The sequence below is a fragment of the Manacus vitellinus genome, unplaced genomic scaffold, assembly GCF_001715985.3.
Source record: "Manacus vitellinus isolate BGI_N305 unplaced genomic scaffold, ASM171598v3 scaffold_41_pilon, whole genome shotgun sequence".
Classification (NCBI taxonomy): Eukaryota; Metazoa; Chordata; class Aves; order Passeriformes; family Pipridae; genus Manacus; species Manacus vitellinus.
Genome location: NW_021940545.1, coordinates 4,641,082 through 4,662,335, shown reverse-complemented (window position 1 = coordinate 4,662,335; position 21,254 = coordinate 4,641,082). Strand labels below are relative to the sequence as shown.

Below are 21,254 nucleotides of genomic sequence, written 5' to 3'. Positions count from 1 at the left end.
AGGATTTTGGCTGCCACTCCTCAGGAACTTCACGTTCACCGGTAACGTCAGAGCAACGGGAAAAACTCCAATGATTTCAGCGCCCAGTTTATGTACAACAACTTCAGGGTTTCCTTCCTAGATAATTAATTAGTTGTTGAAGTTACTAGTTTCTCAAACACGTCCACGTACATGCAATTATTGTGACAATACTTGCAATACAATTGTTACTCAAATGACGAGTATAGAATCTTCGACATCCCCATATATGCAGTTATTGTGACAATGTTATTCAAATAAGGAGTACAGAATCTTCAACATCCCCGTATTTGTTAATTAATACATTCAAACATTCTCAAAATGTTTTGATATCACAGAACAGGGTGCATAATGTCAACAAAAGTGCAAACTAGCTGCTTGTAAGTCACAGCTGCCTAAGAGACCGAATTAAACCTGGTTATAGTTGCTCTAACTGATATTATTAAGAAATAAAGGCTGTAAAACGTTACAGAAAAAGTTCAGCAGGACCAACAATGGAATCTCTGATAGAAAGAGAACTACACAACGAAAGATCATCCCTAAAACCTTCAACTTTGAGGTGAAAGTTGACCACTGGCCTGAGAGAAAAGTTCTACCCAACTTCTAGACCTCTAAATAAATTGGCATTTGTGTTTCATCCTTGAGCAGATAATGAGGAGCTCTGAGGCAGCCAGAACCACAGGGACCTCACTTTGTGCTGCCCAGGACCCGTGTGTTGCTGCAGGAGCAGAGCCTGCAGCTCTGGGGGCTGAGAAGGGACTGTCACTTAAATGCTTCATTGAAATATTTGGCTAGCAGTGTTAGGATTTTTTTTAATTAGATAAAAAACGTGGTGGAATTCATCTTAGGCATCTTTTGCTGCCTTTGCCTGGACTCCTTATTTTTTTTTTTTTTGTTTTTATCTTTTCTGCTTTTCTCAAGGAGAGACTTGGTTGCTGCTGTATCTGTTGGCTGTGCAGGCAGGGCTGGATTGGCCTGAGGTGACTTGTGTTTTCTTTCTGTGGGATCCAAGCTGTCTGTCTTGCACAGAATTGTTCTTTACTGGCCAAAATTCGTAAATGGAGGACTGGATGCTAAAGAGATCTGGCTTTGCAGGTGGAGAGGCTTGATGTGAATCAGAGTGGATTTCCCAGACTTCTGAGATTAAAATAGAGCTTTTTGGGGGGCAGGAGGAAAGAGGACCATCACTTCTTGTCTTTAATTAATTAACCCCTCAAACTGCTGCTTTGCCCATAGGTTATGCAATGCAGGCCCCACCTACCCCCTTAATTTGGAAGCTGCAGTTGCACCAATTTTGATGCTGTTATCTCAGAGATGGCGAGTGTCTTGCTGGGTGTTAATTATTTTCAGGAACAGACAGACAACATTTTAATTTCACTCGCCTAATGTGTCATCAGCTGCTCGCCTCAGAGTTGCCATATTAGTGCATGTTTGCACAGGGGATTGGCATGTGGGAGCTGGCCAGGGTTTTGGGTGGATCCACACTTAATGGCACAGCTATTATTCCAGGAGAGGGATTAAGCTGAGCACTTCTGTGCAGCCAGTTATGTTTTTCAGGTAATGAGGAGGGAGCTGGAGCAGCTCCCAACCTTTCAGCTCAGTCTGAGTTTGGAGCTGGTGTCCTTGGGGCTGTCCTGCCCTCACGTTGTCTTTTTTAATACAGACCTACCATGGGACTATTGGTCTTTACCCATTTGGTCTGTTTAAATTAAGCTAAACTTAAAATAATAATAATAATAATAATAAATTGTCATTTATTGCCCTGGTAACCTTTGTGGTATTAAAATTGTATTGTCTTAAATCTCCTCCCTCTAACCCTCACCCCAGCACTTGGAAAACCTTTATAAATAGGAGAATGCATTAAGAATAACTATTATATATATATATGAAAATTATCAGCTATAAAACATCTGTAGATCTTTATTTAGAACAAAAAGTGGCTTACTGGGTTTTTATATATTCACAGACGGCTCTAAATGTATGTACTGCTTGGTAGCTGAAGGACCTAAAAACATGAAACAAGTAGGAATGGAGTTAAACTTGTAAAAGGTTCTGAGAAAGAAAGAATTCTGCTTTGTGCAAGTACAAGTTGGTGCCTCGAGCTGGATGGCAAATACCTTGTTCTGTCCGTTTTCTGCAGTAATTCAAGGGAAAAAAACCCTGATTTTATAAGTGCCACATGTTTCCCTTACTTAAAAATACATGTACACCTTGTTGCTGTGGGTTTGTTGCTTTTGTTATCTGTATATATAATAACATGTGGAATAGTTGATATAATTTCAGGTTAACTTCACTCTCTTGCACTTGTCTCAAGGATGGCAAGTTCATAGAGTTTTGTGACAATAGAGATGTTAAATTTCAACATGAGCTGTGTTACTGGGAAGGAGAGTTTTGAGTTAGTTTGGACCTTTATTAGGGCACAAAAATGAAGGAATGTTAATTTTTAGTGGAGGGAATTAACTGTTATGAGAGGAAGATGTGTAGTGAGGACAAAAGAGCTGCTGGATTTGAGAGCAGACTGTTCTTAATTCTGTTTGAAACCTTAAACATATCTTTACTTAACTAAATGGACTAATAATTGGCTGAAGAAAAAAGAAAAAAAGATTGGATTTCTTGTGATGGTATCACAGAAGTGTAAAATAACTTTGTATTTAAGCATTAGTGTTGGTATGAAGGATAATACTGAGAAACAAAAGTTCACTAAACTTGTGCTCTTTTCTTTATTTCAGGTTTCCTCTCAAAAAACCTACGAGGTGAGTTCTTGAAATTTGACTTTTTATGTTTATTGAGTTCCTGAAATTTGACTTTTTCTCTTCATTGCAAATAATGCTGCAGCATTTTTGAGTGAGGAAGGCTTTTAAAAGGAAAAATAAAGATGTGTGCTGACCCAGAGCACAGTACCCATTGCAGATGTGAGGAAATTAAATGTCCAGATGGGGACAAGGTGCCAAAAAGATAGTTGGTGGTGAACTTAAAGTGCATGGCATAGTGTTACATTTGCATTCTGTCACATCACTGAAGGCTCATCTTACCTGAGATTTGAGATGGTAAAGGGACACTTGAGTTGGTACATGATCTACTGGGGGGGGGGAGGAATATTCTAAATCTTTAATTTTTGCATGCAAAGATACCAAAGGTTTGCTGGAGGAGGAGGCAGAGTTCAGATTGCAGGAGGTTTTATCTGCTTTTACGTAGCCTCATTTTTATTTTGCTTTTCAAACTGAGCGATAAAGGGAATGCACTTGCTGTTACTAATTCTGAAGGTTAGCAAGGCTGTTTCTAGAACCTTGGATGCACTCCCAAAGCCTCCAAGGGAGATCATTTTCCCACTCCAATTCAGCCTGGGAATGAATTTTTTAAGCGAATTTAACGCCCGTGTTTCAATCTCGATTTTCTCCTGAGCGGCTCAGGTTATTTCTGGGAGCCCCAGCAGCTCCTCTGTGCTCTGCTTGGTGAGGATTTGTGCTTTTTCTTTGTTTTTTTCTTTCCCCCTGACCCAGACACGGCAGCATTTTGAGCAGAGAGTCTCCAGCTGACAAGAAGCAGAAGGTCGAGCGCTGCAGCAGCACCCACGACTTCGATCCCACAGGTACGGCCCTAAAAAAAAAACCCAGGTGAAAACCAGCATTTCCATCCGAAAAGCACTGTGGGGAATCAGGTTTGAAACCTATTTGAGGTTTAGAAACTATTTTAGGTTTAAAAAACTAATTTTAATGCCCCAGCAGAGGGGGTTTTCAGAGCCGGGTTGTGCTTTTTGGGGGCGTCGCTTTTGAACACGCACATCTAATAAATGATAAACCTGGGCTGGTGTGGCAGTAAATGGTTAGAACTGCTCAGGGAACAGTTGGAACTCACACTTTTTCAGAAAAGTCAGCCTGAACTGTCAGGATTAATGCTGTAATTAGCTGTGATTTAGTTGAGTGTCACACTGGGGGATGTTGTAGGCTCAGCCAGGGCTGGGTTCCCTTGTTTGGGTTTTAAGTTTTGGGGGGTTCTTTTGGGCCTTTGTGGATTTTGATCCCTCTCTGTCACTTGCAAAGTGAATTTGTACTTTCCAACGTGCTACATTTTAAGAGCAACATCTCTTTTAAAAGGATGTGCTCCCCTATTTTATTTTTCTTTAACCTTCCCAAAGGCTAAATTAGGGTCAGTTTGGGCAGCTTGTCCAGAACTGTCTGGGAAATGAGGGATTCTTCCCTCTCCCTGAAACCCTAACCCAGTGACTCTGTGTGTGTTCATTAAATGCATGACAGGCTCTTGTCTGAGCCTCCTGGCCCCTTGCAATGTGAATTTGTCATGTCTGTGCATTGTGCTGTCCCTGGGGCTGCTGGAAGGAAGGCAGGAGACTTGAATGGTACAACTTGTAGGATGTGGGTTGTTTTTTTTTTTTGCACAAGACATTTGAAGCTGATGTTTATAAACCAGGCTGTTAATGGTTTCTGTCACTGGCTGCATGACTCCTTCCCAGCGTGCACAAAATAAATGAAAATGGGCTTGAAATGCCAGTTAAAAAATCCTGGAAGGGAGAAAACCTGAATTAGTGCTTTGTCTTCTTTTCCTTAGTCCTTGGAAGTGGGTAATGTAAAATTATCTCAGGTTGGGGGAGGTCTGGGCTCTGAAGGGAGGAGGAATTTATTTTCTTCAGAAACAAACTTCAGGAATCCTCTAATCTTAATTTGATGAAAGTCACTCCAGTTTTGAGAGCTGTCACCTGGCTCCACTGTTATGATGCTTGTGCCCTGGTCTGGTCAGATGAACCTGCACTGCAGCCTTCAGAAAAGGATTTTCTTTTTAAGGGGTGAATTCAGGATGCTGAACTGCTGTGCCTGTGTTGATCACTTATTTTGGAGCTAAACAACACCAGAGCTTCTGTGCTTGGACTGTTTTTATCCAGAATCCTTCCTGTAGTTATTGCAGAAAACATCTTTTATTGTGTCTTAAATCCTGTAACAAGATTCTGTGTGGTGTTACCTGTACCTTCATTATTCACCCCTTATTCCAAGTGTTCCACCTGTGTTTTGTTCCCATCTTATTTGTGTGTTTTGCACGATTTAACCCAATAAATCAGTCTGCGTTTTGGTTTTTTTTTTTTATTATTTTTCATGGATTTTTTTTTTTGTTTTTTTTGTTTTTCTCATGTTTGGTCTCCATATTTTCTATATCTCTCTCTCCTTCTCTCCTGCTCTCGTGCAGAAAGCTCCTCCAAGAAGACAAAGTCTAGTTCTGAGGAGAGTAGATCCGAGACATATGGTAAGCTCAAGCAGCCTCATCCCTGGGCAGCTCCTGCTTTCTGTCTGTGCATCCCAGGCTTTTTCCCACCCTTCCCATGATCTGCATGGTTGGCTCTGCAGCAGGGACTGGCCAAACTGGCCACTTTTAAGTGTTGCTTTAGTGTATCAGCTTCTAGTTTTGTAGTGGCTGGAAAACTAACCTGGCAAGCTGTCACCTGGAATATTCTGCTGTTACCCACCCCGGGCCCTCGTGCCACTGGAGGGGGTTTGGGGCACTGCTGGACCCCAGAAGGGTTGTGTGGTTGTAGGAAAGCCTGTCTTGCTCTGGCTGTGGAGGTCAGAGCAAGCAATGCAGTCCTTTTTGCATTATTTGTAGGTTATCTCCACTCAGTTCCTTCCCACGTTTCCCAGAGTATCTGTAAAGAAATAAAACAAATGTAAGAAGATGAACTTGCCCAGTTCTTTGTTCCAGAGGGAGTGAGTGACCTTGCAGTCCTGGGCTGTGTATCACTGCTCTGTGTGGGCTTGTGCACTGCAATAAATAGCATCTCACAAAGGGTTTGGGATGGCAGTGTCCCCACACAGCAGGGTGTTGTCACTGCCCCATTGGTTTGGGATGGCAGTGTCCCCACAAATCAGGGTGTTGTCACTGCACCATTGGGATGGCAGTGTCCCCACACATTGGGGTGTTGTCACCATTGGTTTGGGATGGCAGTGTCCCCACACATTGGGGTGTTGTCACCATTGCTTTGGGATGGCAGTGTCCCCAAACATCAGGGTGTTGTCACTGCACCTCGACAGACCCCTTTGCTCCTTCAGCTCCCCCCAGATGTGTCAGCCTGGGACACTCCCCATCCTGACTCTATTTAACGACTTGTCCAGTTTCCAGCCTCCAAAGATATTTGTTAGAAACTAGAAAGCATTAAGTTTTCACAATTTAATGGGTTTTTTTGGATCCTACAGCTTGTAAAGACCCTTGGAGCCGGGCTGACTCTGGCCAGTGCTGCTGCATCTCCTGTTCCTAAGGGTGCATGTCCTGACTCCAGCCATGAGTTTCCTTTCTTTCCCTCTCCTTTCCCCCCCCCCCCTTCATGTTTAAAACAGTCTGTGACACTTTCTGATTTTAATCTGTTAAGAAAATTGCTGCTACATAACCTGTTGTGGGCTTTTGGGCACTTGCAATGACTCTTCCAAGTATCAGCTTTTATCATTCCACTGGAATAAAACTACCAGGTGTTCATGGCTGGGATCCAACTTTTTAAACCACCAAAGTAATGCTAAGTGATGCTGTCGTGGCTCTGGTTGTGTGGAACACTGAAAAATAATAGCAAAGAAAAAATCTGAACCCCCCCAAAAACCCCAGTAAAAAATAAAAGCAGAAAAACTGTCTAACCCACAAAAAAAATCTGGTTAAAAAATAAAAGTAAAAAAAAAATTAACCACCAAAAAATCCAATTAAAAATAAAAGCAAAAAAAATGTAACCCACAAAAAAATCCAGTAAAAAAATAAAAGCAAAAGAACCTCTAAACACCCCAAAACCACCAACCCTGCAGATTTCTTTCTAAACCAATCTAAGGAATAGCCCTTTAGCTGGTGCAGTTTAGGGGAGGTGTGTCCTGTTCTTAATGTGAAAATGATAATGAGCAGGGAGATGAGGGAGTGAGCAGGGAAATGAGGGAATGAGCAGGGAAGTGAGGGAATGAGCAGGTAGATGAGGGAATGAGCAGGTAGATGAAGGAATGAGCAGGGAATGAGGGAATGAGCAGGGAAATGAGGGAGTGAGGAGGGAAATGAGGGAATAAGCAGGGAATGAAGGAATGAGCAGGGAATGAAGGAATGAGCAGGGAATGAAGGAATGAGCAGGGAATGAAGGAATGAGCAGGGAAATGAGGGATTGAGCAGGGAAATGAAGGAATGGGCAGGGAAGCAGAGGAATGAGCAGGGAAATGAAGGAGCTAACAGGAAGATGAGAGAATGAGCAGGGAAATGAGGGAGCGAGCAGAAAAATGACCTGCTGGAACAGCAGGGATTTGGGGTGGAACAGCAGGGATTTGGGGTGGAACAGCAGGGATTTGGGGTGGAACAGCAGGGATCTGGGGCTGATGCTCCCCGTGAGGAGCAGTTCTCCCCTGCCAGGTGGATGCTGGTTCCCTGGGTGGATGCTGGTTCCTCATTCCCAGCTCCCTGCCTGCAGTTCCTTTTCCCAGTGCTGCTCACTCCCAGCACAGCAGAGGTGCTGTGGAGCTGCCGTGGGTTCATGACAGGAAACATTTGGTGTGTTGGATGGGGTGGCTGCCTGTTTGCTCTCCCCCCTCAGTCCGTGGCTTTCCATGTGTGGCCGACAGAAACCCGACTTCCTAACGTCAGCTTTGACTTCCCCCAGAGCTTCCTGCAGATGCTCTGCCCCTGGCCAGGAGCTGTGGGAGCAGTTTCCACTCATCCTTCCTTTCCAGTGGCCTTGGCTGGGTTGGACCTGGCCCTGCCTTTTGTCTCTGCCCTCTGCTTTTCCCGGGTTCTGTGGAATGTGTGGAGAACTCTGCTGTTTGCTTTGGATGGGCCCAAACTATTCCAAAACCTACAAGTAGAAATGCTGGGCTGATATTTTTCTCACTGGCCGTTGGAAAGGGAATAATAGAGAAGTCTGGAATGACAACAGGAAAAGGAGGTGTGGCTTTGTGTGTGTGTGTTTGTTCTTACCTCTTGAAATTTTTAATTAAGAGAGCAGAATTTCTTGAAGTACATGAGTGGCTCTGGGGGGCAGAGTGGTGAGGCAGGGAAATTGGTCTGATATACAGAGGTTAATTTATAGTGGCATGAGCTCAGAGCGGGATATTTTCTTTCATAAGTCCAATTATCTTTGTATATTCAGCAAAATTTAGATGATCAGGAGAGAGACTGAGTGTAGGTTCAGATATGCTGTAATTTACTAATTAGTGCCATGATCTCCCATGATACTTAATACTTGTTTCTCAAAGTAGAATTTTCATCTCTTATATGAATTTACAACTGAATTTAGCTCTCAGGGTGGTAGGTGAGATAGTTTCTCTTTTCCTTTTCCCCATGATTTGTTTGCTCTCCAAAAACATCATCCTTTATTGTTAGTAATGACCAATTTTTGGCCTGAATATTTGCTCAGACTTTACACAGACTCTTTCACATTTTGCCTCCAAATCTGTGATAAATTCTGGGGGGTTTTTTGGTTTTTTTGTTGTTTTGAACCCCCGGGTTTGAGCTGGTTTGAAATTGAACTTAACTCTTCCTGGTTTGTTCCTGGCAGTTCTTATCAGCTTTGTGTTATGGTCACTCTTTTTCCAGACCTTTTTAAAGGACTTTTGGGAGCCCCTCATCACTACCCTTAGAATAGCCAGGAAGGGCTGGGAATGCAGGGAGGGCTGGACCACAGGGGTTGAATGTGGTGTTGCCATGGGAGCAGATAGTCCTATTTATCACATTAAAATACATGGCTCTTTTTTTTTTTTTCTAAAAAGGTTACCAACCCTTGTTTTATGAGCAGTATTTAGTGCCATTGTTAATAACAATTTTACCCAGGCTCTGTGGACTGCACTATTCAAACAGTATAGTTTTTTGCACTGACTTTGCATGACTTCTGTTAGTGGAAGAATCTGAGGAATGCTGCTTATATGGCATCTGGTATGAAATCATGGTAATAACTAGAACTGAAATTCAGAATTTCATCCGCTGAGAATCTGTCCTTATAAAAGCTGATGGTTCTATTTACTCTGTGGAGCAGCTTTATACTTTATAGAAAGTATATACTTTATACTTTATAGGAAAATACTTTATAGAAAGAAGGCTTCCCAAATGAAGTGAAACATTTGGACATTCTCAAATCCCCAAGGAGTTTGGGGTTTTTTTGTTTGGTTTTGGTTTTTTTTTTGTTTATGGAATGATTCATTCCAAATCAGTCCCCATTAAGCTTCATTTTCCTATTGTGGCCTCATGGCCCCAGGGGGAGGTTATAGTTCACAAATCTCAGCTCCCATCGTGTCCTGCAGAGCTGGAGCAGAGGAAAAGCCGTGGTGTGTTATGGGAGGTGGAATTTATGCCTCATGGAGTCATGGTTTGGGTTGGAAGGGACCTTAAAAATCATCTCTGCCATGGGCAGGGCCTCCTTCCACCAGCCCAGGTTGCTCCAAGCCCCGTCCAACCTGGTCTCTCCATTCAGTCAAGTTTTCAGAATGGAACTCTGCTCAATTTGTTGGGAACAGCTAATGAAATTCCCTGTTTTGCTGAATAACTTCCAAATAGTAGAAGAGGAGATGAAGTAAATGACCTTCTCACTCGAGGAGCTCTTGGGAGAACTGAAATGTGTCTGGCAAGACTGGCTGAGACGTTAATTTTAGCCATGGGGTGTCAATGACCTTGAGAAGTTCGACTTTACCCTTCCCCACTGTCCAAAGGCACTTGGATCAGGGCTGGAGAAGGGAGAGGGACTAGTGCCACCTATTGAAGAGTGGATCCTCTTTGCTTTGCTTGCAGTTCTTCTGTCTGCTTTCATTTTTAATCTCAGACCTCTCTAACTCCAGCCCGGGGTTGGCTGCTCTGCTGTGCTCCCGGCTTGAGGCTACACCAGTGAGTTTGGGGAATTGCCATCTGCATGAGGACAGAAAAAAAGATCCAGATTTATTGTTTTCTCCACAGAATTCTATGAATCCACTCGAGGCACAACCGTGTAATCTGATTTTGTGTGCTTAAAGCTTGGTTAAGTGATTTCTCCTCACTTTGTGCCATCCAGGCACTGTCAAAAGAAAGCAGACGTGGAATAACATTGTTAGTGATTTGATTTTGAGCACTGTCAGTGATTAGTTCTGCTGACCTTGCAATATTCACCAAGTTTCAGCTGGAAAGAGTGGAATATCATGGCAAGATATTTCAAAATAAACAGCTCAGGATTTCCATCCAGGGATTGGAACACAAAGGGGGAAAAGGTGAATGAGAAGCTGGTTGTCACTTGGTTTAGTTGGTAGTTTAATGTCCCTGTGTGTTCTTGTGATATCCAGGCGTGACAGGAGCAGCTCTTGGCAACTCTGCATTGGTGTCCTTGGGCTCCCAGTGGTTTGTGGCTTTCCTGTGAGTCCATTCCTGAGTGTCTGATGAGGTGTTCAAGGGACCAGCCGTGGGTTATGAAAACATTGCTGCTTCTGCTCTCAGAATTCCACCACGCAGCAGATTCCAAACTGAAGGTGTTTTACTTAAAGGACCACAAGGGAGCAAATGGCAGATTTTGGGGGTTCAAGAGAGCACTTCAAGGTTACTCTTTTTAGTGTGCTTGGTTCAGACAAGGAGTGCTATCAGAGCAGGTCTGGTTCTGCAGGTAATAGTGTTACCTTCAGATACCTTCATTAAAATCACTAGAAAGCTGCTGTGTGTCCCAGTCAAGGATGGAATCTTTCAACTGGCCTGCCCACACCTCAGCCCAGCCTTTATGTTGTGTTAGGAGAAGGGTTAAGTGCCTGTTCCTTGTCTGAAGGGAGCAAATACAGGGAAAAAGCAATTATGGACTTATTTGGGTTCAAGTTGTCCTAATGTCAGTTGTTTCCCCATTCTAAATTTCAAAGGGGTTTTTGGGTGAAATTGAGACTTGTGGTGTTGCACAGCTGGGAACTCTAAACTCTGTAAGGCCAGTTTGTGTTGCATCACCTGCTGCATTTCTGCCTTGGCATCAGGCTCATTCCAGGAGGAAGGTCATCAATAGATCCAGGGGTTATTAGTTCTGGAAAAAAAGCAATCCAGTGGAAGAGCAGAGGTGCTCAGGGCTACCCTGTGTCTTTAAAGAAGGACAGTTCTTGTGAGTCAAAAGATTAGTTTGGTGGCTTACTCATAAAACCTGTAGGGCTGGCACAGGGCTGGAAAGGAGCTGTTTTTATGGAATAGCACATGTTCCCACACCCCACCCCGGGGCATCATTCTTGTGAAGTGAGGCTTCAAGAAGCTTGGTCACACAGAAGAATGGGAGGTGCAGAAGGGAGAGGCTTGTTCTTTCCCTTAACCATGTGAAGAGGCTCAGGGGGGTTTGCTCCTCTTGTCTGCTCTCACCTTGCATCCATCCCATCCCATCCCATCCCACTGGGCGTGTGGTGAGTTACTGGGATGTGACACTGGGACCAGACTGCTGCAGAAGTCCTGGAATACAGCCTTTTCCACTGCTCCCACACCCATTTTCATGGATGCCACGCTGGAGGAGAACAGGACTGACTGGGCAGGCTGTGTTTTCACTTGAGGCTCCTCATTTCCATCAGGAGTTGCTCCAGAGAAGTGAAAGGAGCTGTAGTGGTGTGAGAGTAATTTAGGCCGTGGGTATGACTCCATGCTCTGTTACAATTCAGTCCTTAAAAAGTATTCCAGAAAAGCCAGTCTGTCTGGGCCAGCTCCCTGTGCTCCCTCCACACTAAACAGAACTGCCACAATTTTGGTATCTGATTGTGGAGAACTCCCAGTTCCTTCTCAGGGTGCTGGTGTAGGGATTTTGCCTGATGTGGCTGTAGAAAAGGAACAGCAAAGCAGGCTGTTAGAAATAAGGGTTTTTGCAAAGTTCCTAAAGTCACTTTTCAGGATAATGGCTCCACTGTGGGAGGCTTTTTGCAGATGCTCCTAGAGAAGTGCTCAACAATGAATATGCCAAGACTGCTGCTTGCTTTTGTTTTATTTTTCCCTTATTTCATTTTCAGGTGAGCAAGAGACATAATCAGCATTTCACCTCGTCAAAATGCTGCACCTACTAAGTAAATGTATCTCAGCATTAATGTATGCTCACATTACACTGAGTATAGCAGGAAACAAAACAAGTTGCCTTTGATGTCTCACAGCAAGTTAAAGGAGGAGCAGATTCAAACTCACATCTCCTGGGATTTTGGCCCTGAACTTTAGTAGCCTGAAGCAGGGTCTTTATTTCAGAAGTCTTGTTCAGGGGAGTTAAGTGTGGCTTGTACTTGGTCCCTGCTGCTGGTCTGGCTCTGTGTGATATTCTCACCTGCAACAGAAGGTACCCCAAGAGGAGACTTGTGCTGAGAATGGGCAGAACTTTTTCCTGATCACTAAATCTGTTTTAGTCCAACCCCCTCGTGTTAGTCTGAGAGATCTGTGCCTTCTTGTAGAAGCTGTGTGTTGTTTTTGATGAAGTGGAACATGACAGCCCTCTGGTGTACTCTGAAAAACCATTAACACAGACAAAGGGAATGATGCTCATTGGTTTGTGTACTGCTGCTCTTCCTTAAAAGCTGCTTTTACCTCGAGTTGTGTGTGATGTGCCAGAGCTGTCTGCATCTCTGCTGCTCTCTCTCTCTGTTTTGTGTAGCTGAAGCAATAAGCTTGACCTGTCTTGACATCCCTCTCTATTCCTGGACTGCTGCCCTGTTTCTGTCTCTCATATATTTCCCCTCTGTTGTACTGTACCAGTTCCTCTCAGTACTGTGTGATTATCTAGGAGGATAAGGTTTTGGACTGATGCCCAGCTTGTGTCTCTTTGTATCTCTCCCCTCCTCTTTCCCCTGGCCTTTCCCCACCTTCCTGGTGCAGGTCTGGTTCAGAGGTGTGTCGTGATCCAGCGGGATGAGAACGGGTTCGGGCTGACGGTCAGCGGAGACAACCCCGTCTTCGTGCAGTCCGTCAAGGAAGGTGGGCAAGGAGGGGGCCAAACGTGCCAGCCAGGGAGCAGCCTGAGGCTTTCCACGGGGATCAGAGAAACAGGGAGGAGAAAACTCCCAAAATCCCCGTGGGTGGGGCGGCTGTTCCTTGGGAATGACGGGTGGCTCTTTTGGAAGCAGCAAATCGCCTGCTCCGTGTCTGATGGGTTGTCCAAGGGGAGGGAAACGACTCCTTGGAACGTGGTGGGATTGTGGCTGTGGGGTATGCACTGCCAAGGGAGAACAGAGCTGCTCTAGACAAGATACCCAGAGATTTTCACCTGCTGGGGGCAGAGGAAGCTTGGCCGAGTGCAGGAGATAGTTTTGCATCAAACTGCAAAAGTGTTTAAACCATTTTTCTTTGAGTGTTTGTACTGAAATGGGAACTGAGGGGTTTCTTTTCCCTGCAGATGGAGCAGCCATGCGGGCTGGAGTGCAAACAGGGGATAGAATTATCAAGGTAAGGGCATCCAGATAGTGGGGGAAGTGGATCCTTTGGGTTAAACAAGCTCTGTCCCTGAAAAAATGCCATTGGTACATCTGCTGGGATGTTTTCATTTGCCTGGCAGAGTGAGGAGTGGGTTGTTTCCATGTTCTGGGGATACCAGAGCAGTAACCACTGAAATCCCACTGCTCAGTGTTACTTTTGTTGTGGAAATCACTCATTTCAGAGCTTTATGGGTCAGTTCAGCATCCTACAAGGTTCAAGTATCACAAATACAACAGAAACAGAAATGGCAGGGGAGAGAAGGAACAGAGAGTTACTAATAGTCACCTGTTGATAAAGTCTACCTGAATTATTGTTTTTCCCCTGAGTGCCCCCAGATCCATGTTTTCTTTTAGTGCCAAGCAACTAAGAAACCAAGTCAGTAACTAAAAAGACTGTGTAAACTATTAGTGCAAAGTGATTGCTTGTGCTGCAGCAGCTCCTGACACAAATAGAGCTGGGATTTCAACCAGGCATTTAAATTAATGAATTAAATCAGCTGCCCTGTTGTTTTTCTGCCCAGTCAGAGATGGATTGCTTTTTTATGTTTGTTTGACTGCTTGGAGTGGGTTTTTTGTTTGTTTTTTTGGTGTGTGTATAGTTTTCTTTTAGCAGAGCTCTGCTCACTGAGATAAACTGTTAGAAGGATAAATTGTTTGCCTGATGGTGTCTTGAAAGATGTAGTAATGGAGGTGGGGGTGGGGAAAGAAAATATTGTAGTGCTTTTTGTGTCATTTGTGTATGCTTTTGGTTGGGAATCAGTTGCTAAACACTGAATTTTCTCCCCCTCCCTGCCCCAGGTGAACGGCACCCTCGTAACACACTCGAACCATTTGGAGGTGGTCAAGCTGATCAAGTGTAAGTAAAGGCCATTTCTGGCCCTGGGCTCCTTAAAAGCATGCCAGGCATCATTTGAAAGGCTGATTGAGCCTTCAGGTGACAAGGGTGAGGTCTAACCATGCCCAATGCTGAGAGAGAAAGGGAGGGTGTGAAACAGGGAAGTGAAATTGGGGTAATTCTGACACCTTGAACTCAACCTGGTACATTCTCCTGTAGCTTCTCCTTAGCTTGATGTTTGAATTTACTGTCAAGCCTTGCCCAGGTGCTTTCCCATCTTTTGTTTCCACCTTAAATACCAGGCACTTTTAAGTGCATTGCTGGGTGATGCTTGCAAAGCACTGGCATTGCTGAAGGAAGTGTGTTCTTGGTTGATTATCTTGCACAAGGAAGAAGGTGGTGGTGGTTCCTTCCTCCCTAGCAGAGTTTATTTTGTGGCATGAACCTGTGTGTACTGTAAATACAACCTGCTGGACTAGAAATTATTGGAGTGCTTGCTTTTATATCACGGAAGTTTTTGGATTACCTGAGATTTAAATAGATATTTGTAAACCAGAGCTGACCACGCTCTCAGGTTTGAAGGAGGAGTGGGTGAGGAATGGTCTGAGTTTTGTCTCCAGGGTGAATCATGGGAATAGAATCACAGAAATCTCCAAATGTCTGACGTGTGACCTGTCCTTGTCTCCCTGCAGCGGGTTCCTATGTAGCTCTCACTGTCCAGGGGCGCCCACCAGGGTCGCCCCAGATTCCCTTGGCTGATTCTGAAGTGGATCTGGCAGGATTTGGGCATATGTCTCCCATCATGACATCTCCCCACTCACCTGGCACATCAGGAAATGCAGAAAGGATCACCAGCCCAGTGCTTATGGGGGTAAGATTTAAAGCTCTCTTTCCAAAGAACTGTGGAAATGTAGTCTGGTATTTCTTTTTTTTTTTTAACCTGGATTATTTAGTGCTTCTTGCACAAATCACAAATTGGAATATTTATCCTGTCCGTGGATATTTATTCCCTGGGTGAAAAACATTTTGCAAGTGAAAATATCCAGTGCCATCTGAGGGTTTTTTAAATCTTGATAGCTGTGTTCAGAATTAGGAAAGAACACATAGGATTGTGTTTGGAAGCTTGAATTGCTTTTTGTTTAGAGCCCGTGTTTGGGAAGCAGATGAAAGATGGGCATGTCCACTCTCCTGGTCTTCTCAGCTCCACCAAAAAAACCCCAATCCTTAATCTCTCTGCATTTTCTAGGAGGAGAATAATATTGTCCACAACCAGAAGGTGGAGATTCTGAGGAAGATGCTCCAGAAGGAGCAGGAGAGGCTGCAGGTACCGGGGTTGTGTGAGGTGGAGAGGGGTGGGGGAAAGTCAGAGGTGGGTTGTTGAATCACTGCTTACAGGCTTATGGAAAATAGACCTTCTGTAGCAGCTGTTTATTATTGAAATGTGTAAATGGCATGAAGGGAGCAGTAGGTTGTGGTTACAATTGAGTAGAAGCTCAATTCTTTTGCAGTCCCTCCAAGAGGAGTACGGCCGGTCCCCCACCCCCCGCCTGCTCAAGGAGATCCAGGAGGCCAAAAAGCACATTCCTCAGCTGCAGGAGCAGCTCTCCAAAGCCACGGGCTGCACTCAGGTAACACAACGTGTGGGGCTTCTCCGTGGGATGCTCCAGGTGGAGATTCTTGGGGAATGATGACGTGGGTGAGCAGGAGTTCCTGCCAGGCTCTGCCGTGCTGGGACAGGCAGGTTGCACCCTCTAGAGCTGAGACCTGGGAGTTAAGCTTGCAGAGGCTGTCAAACAGTGCAGTGTAATGTCAGTGTAAGGACATGCAGGAGGCTTTACAGTGGGCTTTCAAATCATCTGTGAAAAACTGCTTTTAAAACAGCAAGTGTGAGCTATCATGTGTTGATTACTCTGTCAGTGCGACTTCAGAAAACCCCCTGAAGTCATTCTTGCAATGAGGAATGAAGAACTGGAAGCTTAAAACAATTTTACCTTCACTTTTGAAAAAAAAATAATTTTAGTTTCTGTTATGTGTTATTTTCCCCCTTTTCCTTCTACCTGTGATAAGTCCCGAAAACCTGGTGTGGTTTTTCTGTTGTTTTCTCTTAGAAAAGCATTGCAGCCTTTTCTAGATAACTTAAGGAAGTTTTATAACTAACGTGAACTAACTGGCTTTTGTTCTTTTAAGGATCATCCTTTGAAATATTCTGCTTGCTCTGTGCTGTCTCCCAACTCACTTTTTATCTTTTCAGGATGGAGTCTTGTCCTCCAGGTCTGTGTCGGAGTCGCTGCAGATCAGCGAGGGGGAGGCAGAGAGTGGGGACTGTGGGAGCAAACTGGATGGCAGTGGGGACAGCCCCTCCAGACCCAACAGTGACATTGCTGATGTGAGTCTGCAACAGCTCCAGCGCTTTGCTTCTCTGCCCTTTGGGTTTGGTTTTCCTGGGCAGGGTCTCTGTGCTGTTCTGTGTGTCACACCGTGCTCTGTCTCAGTAACTCTGTGCTGGAATGGGCTCCTCAGCACCCACCAAAACTCCTTCCCTGATAGTCTTCCATGATAGACTGGACTTGTATGAACCAGGAAAGAAATGGTGTGGGGTTTGGGTTTTTATCCAGGATTAGGTTTCCCTGTAACCAGACAAAGAAAGATAGATGCCAGCTTCCCTCTCACGACTCAGGTGCCAACTGGAGCATCTTCTCAGGGAATGTTCCAGTTGCAGAACTGTGACTGGGATCCAGTCAGTGGGCAAGTTGCCAGGAAAGTGGAGAAGAGCCTTCCTTCTACCAAATAAGCTTCAGTTCTTGCCAGCAGTACAGGCTCTTAGTGTGTTCCCTCATTAGTTATCAATCTGTGCTCGTGTGCTCTCCCTGCTGCAGACCCCTAGTGCCTAATCCTTAATTAAGTCACTATCTGATTAGTGCAGGGGAATTGAGACTCTCTGCTTGCATTTGGCCTGAGTTTGTTGATTAACTTAAGGATGTGGGAGCTAAATTTGTCCCAGCAGTTGGAAGTGAAAGCAAGGTGGGTCAGATGTGAACAGACATGACTCTAATGTGAAACATTCCTCCTCCAGCTCCAAATCTGACTGGATATCACTCATGTTTCTATATAATAAATGCAGAAAAAATTCATAGTTATCTTCCTGATAGACTTAATCCTGTCAGTATTGTGGATGCATTAGATCACTGGAGGTGATTGGCACACCAAACATTCAGGCTTTTCAATCCAAAGTGGCTCTGAGAAAGGATCAGGGGGCAACAGAAACCTTTGGAAGCTGAACAAGAACTCCAGAGTCGTGCAGCTGGGGTGGAATAACTTTATGGAAAAAGACAGGCTGGAAAGAAACAGCCTGGCTGAAAAAAAACCTTTGGACACACTGAAGATGAGCCAACAGCACGTGGTTTTTGCAAATAAAGCCAAGGGTGTGCTGGGCCACCTGAGGAAGAGGAGGTGGAGAGAAGAGAGCTAAACATGAACTGTCAATAGAGGAGGAGAGAGCAAGGAAAAGCCAAGGACAGGTGGTAGATTTTACAGCTCTGCTGTTGCTCAGTGTCACCAGTTTTCTTCCCCAAACTGCTTCTGCATTCAGTTGGGGTTTTGGGGGGTTTTGGGAACTGTGCACCTAGGGACGTGCATCTTGGCCTGTCTTTTCAACACCTCAGCTGTTGAGCAGTTCACTGTGTGAGAAAGGAGAAGTTTTGGCTGTTGTGGCTGAAACACTTGGTGTGCAGTTCTCACCTTCCTGGATTTGCTGGTACTTACCAGAACTGAACTTCCTTCTCTGCCAGAGTCCTCGCAGTGGCTTGAAGGAGAGGATTTATCCAGATGAGAGCCCAGAAAAGCCTGAGGTTCAAGATACTGTGAGTACAAATCATAAAGTGCCACAACAGCATCTCCTGTAATGGGCCCATTAAAATCTTGCTGCTTTTCCCCCCGCTTTCTAAATGGAGCCTGCATGAACTTTGCTTGAGAAAATAAAATGCAATTAAAATGGTGCAGGGAAAGTTAATTAGCTGAGTAAATGTTTATGGAGCTTAAGAGCAGAGCCGTTTAGAGACAAGAAATCCATAATCAGCAGTAAAACAGCTGGACAGAAAATAGGTGGAGCAGTTGTACATGTTTTATTCTTTGAGTCCAGCCTTTTTTGAGGATATTTAGTGGTAAAAGCAGTGGTAAAAGTGGAGCACAGCAGGAAGTGCAGACCTGTCTGAACATATCATCATCCTTAGGATGACTTCCCAGTTATTTTTCCCCTCATCTGCCTGTCTTTCCACAGTCATATTTCTCCATTTCCACTAAGATGGCATTTGTCATCTGCCACATGCTCGGGGTGCTCATGTGATGATGCAGCTGGTCTTGAATCATCTGATTTGATGGTTCTGGGGGGGAGCATTGGTGGGGGGAGCTGCCAACTTGGCCAAGGCTGAGGGGAGACACGTGGGTTTCCACGGAGTTTGGAGAAGAATAAAAAGGATAGTGATATTTCCAGCTTGGTAAAGAAGGTTTGCTGTGATAAGAGAGTAATAGAATCATGCTTTTCTTCCCTTCCCTTGCTCCTGACTCACCCCAGGATTCCCAGTCCAGTGTTGGAAGTCCTTTATCCCGAGTGGGGACTCAGATCATTGGAGCAGAGGATGATGACTTTGACACGGAACAGGAGCAGGTGGGAATGACTTTTGGCCTCAACCACTCTTTTTCCTGTTGAAATCCCATTCTGTTCCTCTGGGCCTAAACTCCAGGTGCTCCCTGACTTACTTGTATTGAGCAGTTCTGGTGAAATAAGAATTAGGGACTATGGTTCTTGTTATTGCTGGTCTTGCCAAACAGGAACATTTGGGGAGTTTATGACAATATGCCATCTTTGAGTCCGTTATCCTTTCCTTCTTCTCATAACTTCAAGCTTTCTAGACATTAATTTGCCTTATTTAATTTGCTTGTGTAGTTTCTGTGAAGTTCTGCATTATTGTCCCAGCAGTGGCTTTTGCTGTATATACTCTTGAGTTATTTTAGCTGCCCTGGGTTTATCTCACAGCAGCTTTCTGGAATAATTCAGGTGTTTTCCTTGTACCTCCACAGATTAATGGACAGTGCAGCTGCTTCCAGAACATTGAGCTCCTCAAGTCTCGCCCAGCTCACCTGGCTGTTCTCCTGCACCACGTGGTGTCTCAGTTTGATCCTGCAGCACTGGTAGGATGTTCTGGAATTGTTTCCCTGATAGTATAAACCAGAATAAATCAGGATCTCCTCGTGTAGCACTCAGTGGCTTGATTTGGCCAGGGGAGAAATGCAAGCCCTGTGCAGGCATGAGGGGGATAAATCTCTCCTTTGTCTTCTCAGGTAGATGGAGGAGCCCAAAGAGAACTGTCCTCTTTACATTTAGCTGTTCACAAATAAATATTTAGCTCTTGAAAGCCTTTCATTCCACCCTGAGGTGGTGGCATTAGTTGTGTCTGATCTCTCTGTGTCTTCCCTCTCCACTGATTTTTGTCTCTGGTTCCCTCCATGACTGAAAGTACCTGGGAAGGGTTTCAATCCAGCAGTGCTGAATTCCTTGAAATGTTTGAAAGAAAACTTGGGATTTAGGGCTGTTAGAAGAGTTGCTGTGGCATCACTGACCTTCTTGCCCTCCTGTTTCCCACAGCTGTGCTACCTTTACACAGACCTGTACAAGCAGACCAACTCCAAAGAGACCCGGAGAGTCTTCCTGGAGTTTTACCAGTTCTTCCTGGACAGAGCTGCAGTAGGTTCCAGTCATTTCCCTCAGTTCCAAGCACTTCCAGCAAGTTGATTTTTACCTAGGGCCTCCAAAATAAAAAATTTTAAAAATAAGAATTTTAATAATACTTGCTAATAATGAAATTTAATAAAAGTTTTGAGGTTTTTTTTGTTTAAATGTTACCAATGAATACAGGAAATTAATAGAGTTTCAGATACCTGGTAACACAATAAATCACAGGGAATTTGCTGTCTGATAGGAGAAATGATATAGTGATAGGTAAGCAAACTCTAGCTCTTCTACACTGCCTTTTAGTTAATAATTGCTGTGGATATTGATGTGGCTGTTACAAGGATTGGGAAATTTTATGTGTCTGTTGGAAAGCCTGAGAAAATTCTTTACTGTACTGAATTAAACTGTAAATGTAATTAAATTAAATAAATTAAACCAGATACTGTAGCAGAGGTTTATCCACCACATGTTTAAATAATCCCTGTGAAATATAATATATACTCAGCATGGGAGTCTCCCCTTTAAAACCATCAGGGCTTCAGATTGTGGAATTTTGGCTTTTCAGGGAATGTTCTTGTCTGCTCTGTGCTGTGGGTTTTGTTGGGCTGCTGCTGGCTGTGTTTGTTCTCCCAGCCTTTCTTCTCTTTTGCAGAATCTCAAAGTTCCAGTTCCAGATGAAATCTCCTTGGAACTAGGTAGGGTGTTCCTGCCTGTTTCTGTAAGGGAAAGGCACAGAGGTGCTCCTGCATGGGTTAAAATATTCAGGGAAATGACTTTATTCTGAGGTGGAGGGAACACTCCTCAAAAGAATCATTTATTAACTTTCTGACTCACAGACAGAAGAAGGCCAGAACTCCTTCCTGAAGAGCTTCACCGCCAGTTCATCCAGACTATGCAAGATAAAGTGTGTCCAGAAGTGCAGAGGAACCTGGAAGATTTCAGGTTTGGATTCTTCATTCCTTGAAGCTGTTTGAGCCAATTTCAGAATATACTTTCTCAGGTGTTGATGTATAAATCCTTCTTGCTAAGTGTGTTTATAATCAGCTTATATATTTTTTTTCCCTTTTCCTATTTTCCTCCCCTCTCCCCTTTGGGCACGGAATAATCCACTTTACAAACTTGTCATGGGCATAGAATAGAATTTGATAATTTGCCTTTTCATGTGGAGTCATAAGAGCTCTGTGCCAACATCAGACATTATACCAAGACAAGTGTATATTTATATACAAATAGATATACATATAAAATATATATATTTATATGTATTATGTATGTATATGTAATATATATAATACATATATCTATATGT

At 44.1% G+C, this 21,254-nt stretch overlaps 1 protein-coding gene across 2 annotated transcripts in view; it reads left to right on the top strand.

Moving 5' to 3' along the window:
• ARHGEF12 (Rho guanine nucleotide exchange factor 12) overlaps positions 1–21,254 on the top strand; it is a 73,481-nt gene that overhangs the window by 29,536 nt on the left and 22,691 nt on the right. The window contains exons 2-17 of one of the 2 annotated variants that reach the window (XM_018078627.2): positions 2,748–2,771; positions 3,519–3,607; positions 5,212–5,268; positions 12,787–12,885; positions 13,304–13,353; positions 14,181–14,238; positions 14,910–15,088; positions 15,464–15,541; positions 15,726–15,845; positions 16,469–16,603; positions 18,006–18,077; positions 18,788–18,880; positions 19,294–19,404; positions 19,859–19,957; positions 20,598–20,640; positions 20,782–20,887. In XM_018078627.2, coding sequence (XP_017934116.1) covers positions 2,748–2,771; positions 3,519–3,607; positions 5,212–5,268; positions 12,787–12,885; positions 13,304–13,353; positions 14,181–14,238; positions 14,910–15,088; positions 15,464–15,541; positions 15,726–15,845; positions 16,469–16,603; positions 18,006–18,077; positions 18,788–18,880; positions 19,294–19,404; positions 19,859–19,957; positions 20,598–20,640; positions 20,782–20,887 — 1,413 coding nt within the window. Of the gene's footprint in view, positions 1–2,747; positions 2,772–3,512; positions 3,608–5,211; positions 5,269–12,786; positions 12,886–13,303; positions 13,354–14,180; positions 14,239–14,909; positions 15,089–15,463; positions 15,542–15,725; positions 15,846–16,468; positions 16,604–18,005; positions 18,078–18,787; positions 18,881–19,293; positions 19,405–19,858; positions 19,958–20,597; positions 20,641–20,781; positions 20,888–21,254 lie in introns of both variants that reach the window. The other variant, XM_018078626.2, reaches the window with a different exon arrangement.